The 3,470-nt window shown below is 45.0% G+C and overlaps 1 protein-coding gene across 1 annotated transcript; it reads right to left on the bottom strand.

Moving 5' to 3' along the window:
• Positions 1–2,495: 2,495 nt before the first annotated feature.
• On the bottom strand, positions 2,496–3,470 carry LOC309452904 (olfactory receptor 14A16-like; the record flags this gene model as incomplete). The annotated part of the gene is made up of 1 exon (XM_082077563.1): positions 2,496–3,470. One exon carries the CDS (start codon positions 3,468–3,470, stop codon positions 2,496–2,498), a length of 975 nt encoding a protein of 324 aa, XP_081933689.1.

Below are 3,470 nucleotides of genomic sequence, written 5' to 3'. Positions count from 1 at the left end.
ACAAAACCTCATGGATTGAGATAAGAACAGTTTATTAGAACAGCACAGGAAGATAACAATAATGATAATAATAGTAATAATAATAATAGCAGCAATAATAATAATAATAATAATAATAATAATAATAATAATAATAATAATAGAATATACAAAAAAGTGATGCACAATGAAATCACTTACTGCCCACAACACCAATCATTTCCAAGCAGTGGTATTTGACCCCTGTACAACTTCATTTATATATAACTTGGGTCAGCTTTGCTCCCTCCCAAATTCTTCTGCATCTGGCGGAGTATGGGAAGATAAAAAGTTTTTTAATATCTGGCAAAAATCAAAACTTCAGTGTATTATCAACATTCTTCTCATACTAAATCCAAAACACAACTACTAGAAAGAAAATTATCTCAGCCAAAGCCAGGACAGTATCCACAAATAACCAAGGTCTCTGCTATCCCAAGAGAGGCCATGGGGACCCAGCAAGATCATGAAAAAGAGACTGAAGGATGATTAACATCTCCCTCAGTGAAAGCCCATGGATGGTTCAATATGTGCACTGGAGAACAGCTCAAGCAACGAGAAATGCTCTGAGCCCTTTTCACAACTTTAGACCTCTGGGAAAGAGCTCAGTGTCAGTGCAGCCCATCCGGTCGCATGTGTGTCCGTCACTGAGCAGTGTGGGAGATTTGAGGGATTTTCTTGAAGTTAACATGTGGATGGGTTTATATTAGATGGAGATTTGTTATTGAACTAGCCAGGCCCAAAGGAATTTCAAGGACACCTCGTCAAGCTGAAAATGGGATATGCTGTGGGAGTGGGACAGTTCGGCAGCTGCAGGGCAGCAACACAATATAAATCAACAGACCTATTAGCAGTAAGACTCGGGTGCGTGGACATCTCGTGAACATAGACAATATCCAATCAGTTAATGCATGCTTGGAGCGTTGATGCATGATCAGGAAATAACTGCATATATAAGGAGGCTTGTTTCTGTAATAAATTGGCTTCACTTGAATTCATACTGGATTGTGTGGAGTCCATGATAATTCGCCCTCACTGAGCAGCACAACCAGTCTGCAGTCACTCCATAGTCCTGCAGCCAACGTGCTCTGCAGATCATCAGTGCCAGGTTGGGGCCCTGTGGGGAGCACGGGGAGGGGCCAAGAGCACCAGATCAGATCAGAGGAGGGATGGGGAGAGATCAGACAGGAACTGACCTGGGCTGGAAATTGCCTTGGAGAGAAAAATGCTGATGTTCAGCTGCCCCAAGATTATACTCAGAGTTTAGGGTGCAGGGCCAGAAGTCCTTGCTGTCCTGGTGCTTCACCAGGCCTGGGAAGTAGCTGGAGAATGATTGGTGCCCATCTCTCAAGGCATCATTCATTATGAAGGGAGACATGGAAAGCAAATCTGAGACCTGTGTCAGGGCTTGCACTGAAAAAAAATATTCACCCAGAAGCCACATCATTTTGTTCTGGTACTTCTGGTGCTCAGCACATCCTAAGGCAAACCCCACATGTCACGCTTACCCCAAAAGTCACCCCTAGACAAGGCTCCTTAGCTGGGCTAAGACAGAGAGCTGGGTTCCCACTGTGACCACAGGAAGGACAAGGCCTCTCTTGGTGCTCTACAAGGCTGGCAGCCTCTGTGGTCCTCACCAGAAAAGGCAGCACTGAGAGGAGAACTTAGGAAACTGTAGACCATATCCATGCCCTTTGGGAGTCCTCAAGGAGAGTCTCTCAGTCCAAATATCTAGCCCTTCTTGTTGCTTCATGAACAACCAGGAGAAACTGCCCCAGGACCCTCATTCCAGACCCCATCTCCTACATCCCAGACAGGCAGTGCACTCCCCATTGTCACTGTGATGATTCCAGGTGATACTTAAAATCAGCAATTAGTAATAAAATAATTCTATATAACTAAGGGTCATAGATTTTAGGCACTTATAAGTTAATAGTAATAAGGTTCACAGATGTCAGTTGTCAGGCACTTGTTAGGCATTAAGTCACAAAAATAGTATTTTTTCAGCAGGAGAAGATTAGGAGACAATGCCCTTGCTCTCAGAAGAAAAGGTTGTGACACCAGTGCAAGGAGGTTTCAAGTAGAATAACAAAGAGATGTAATGCATATGCAAAGGATTTCTTGGAAATGTAATGAATATGTATGATCTGTGTGAATATAACCTGTGTCTGTGAATTGTTCAGGACCCCCATTAGGCAAAAAACAATTCCCATGGGAGCCAATAAATCAATAAAGGGTTCTTGCTTCTAAAATAGTAAATTGATTTGGTTTTAGAAGTTTTTTTTATTAGCCAATTTACAGTATCAGGCTGTGATTCAAACTATAAATGTAGATGGTAAATTAGAAGTCAGATGGATAATGACTTCCTTTGTAAGCAACCTTATCACATTTTAAAAAAGCAAAACCAAACAAGCATCTCCCCAACTGCAAAAAATAAAATAAAAATAAAAAAATATGCTGAAGAGCGGATAGGCCCATCATGAGTTATACCCTGAGTGATATGCAGAAGATAGGAAGTTTATTGCCTTTGAAAAATATCCAGACATTTGTTTCCTTAGGGTATTCTTGAGGTCCTGGTTCCTCATGCTGTAGATGAGGGGGTTCAATGTCGGGGGCACGACTGAGTACAGAACAGACACCAGCAGGTCAAGGGATGGGGAGGAGATAGAGGAGGGCTTCAAGTGGGAAAAAATGGCAGTGATCAAAAACACAGTGACCACTGACAGGTGTGGGAGACACGTGGAAAAGGCTTTGTGCCGTCCCTGCTCAGAGGGGATCCTCAGCACCGCCTTGAAGATCTGCACATAGGACACCATGATGAACACAAAACACAAAAAGAACAAACAGACACCAACAACAATAAGCCCAGCTTCCCTGAGGTAGACGTTTGGGCAGGAGAGCTTGAGGATCTGGGGGATTTCACAGAAGAACTGGCCCAGGGCGTTGCCCTTGCACAGGGGCAGTGAAAATGTATTGGCCGTGTGCAGCAGAGCATTGAGAAACCCAGTGGCCCAGGCAGCTGCTGCCATGTGGACACAAGCTCTGCTGCCCAGGAGGGTCCCGTAGTGCAGGGGTTTGCAGATGGCAACGTAGCGGTTGTACGACATGATGGTGAGAAGAAAATACTCTGCTGAAATGAAGAAGACAAACAGAGTGACTTGAGCAGCACATCCTGTGTAGGAGATGGCCCTGGTGTTCCAGAATGAATTTGCCATGGACTTGGGGAAAGTGGTGGAGATGCAGCCCAGGTCGAGGAGGGCGAGGTTGAGCAGGAAGAAGTACATGGGGGTGTGGAGGTGCTGGTCCCAGGCTATGGTGGTGATGATGAGGCCGTTGCCCAGGAGGGCAGCCAGGTAGATGCCCAGGAAGAGCCAGAAGTGCAAGAGCTGCAGCTCCCATGTGTCTGTGAATGCCAGGAGGAGAAACTGGGTGATGGAGCTGCTGTTGGACAT

Source organism: Streptopelia decaocto, assembly GCF_964273445.1.
Source record: "Streptopelia decaocto genome assembly, contig: HAP1_SCAFFOLD_97, whole genome shotgun sequence".
Taxonomy (NCBI): Eukaryota; Metazoa; Chordata; class Aves; order Columbiformes; family Columbidae; genus Streptopelia; species Streptopelia decaocto.
Note: the sequence above shows the minus strand (reverse complement) of the source record. Positions and strands in the feature narration are given on the sequence as shown.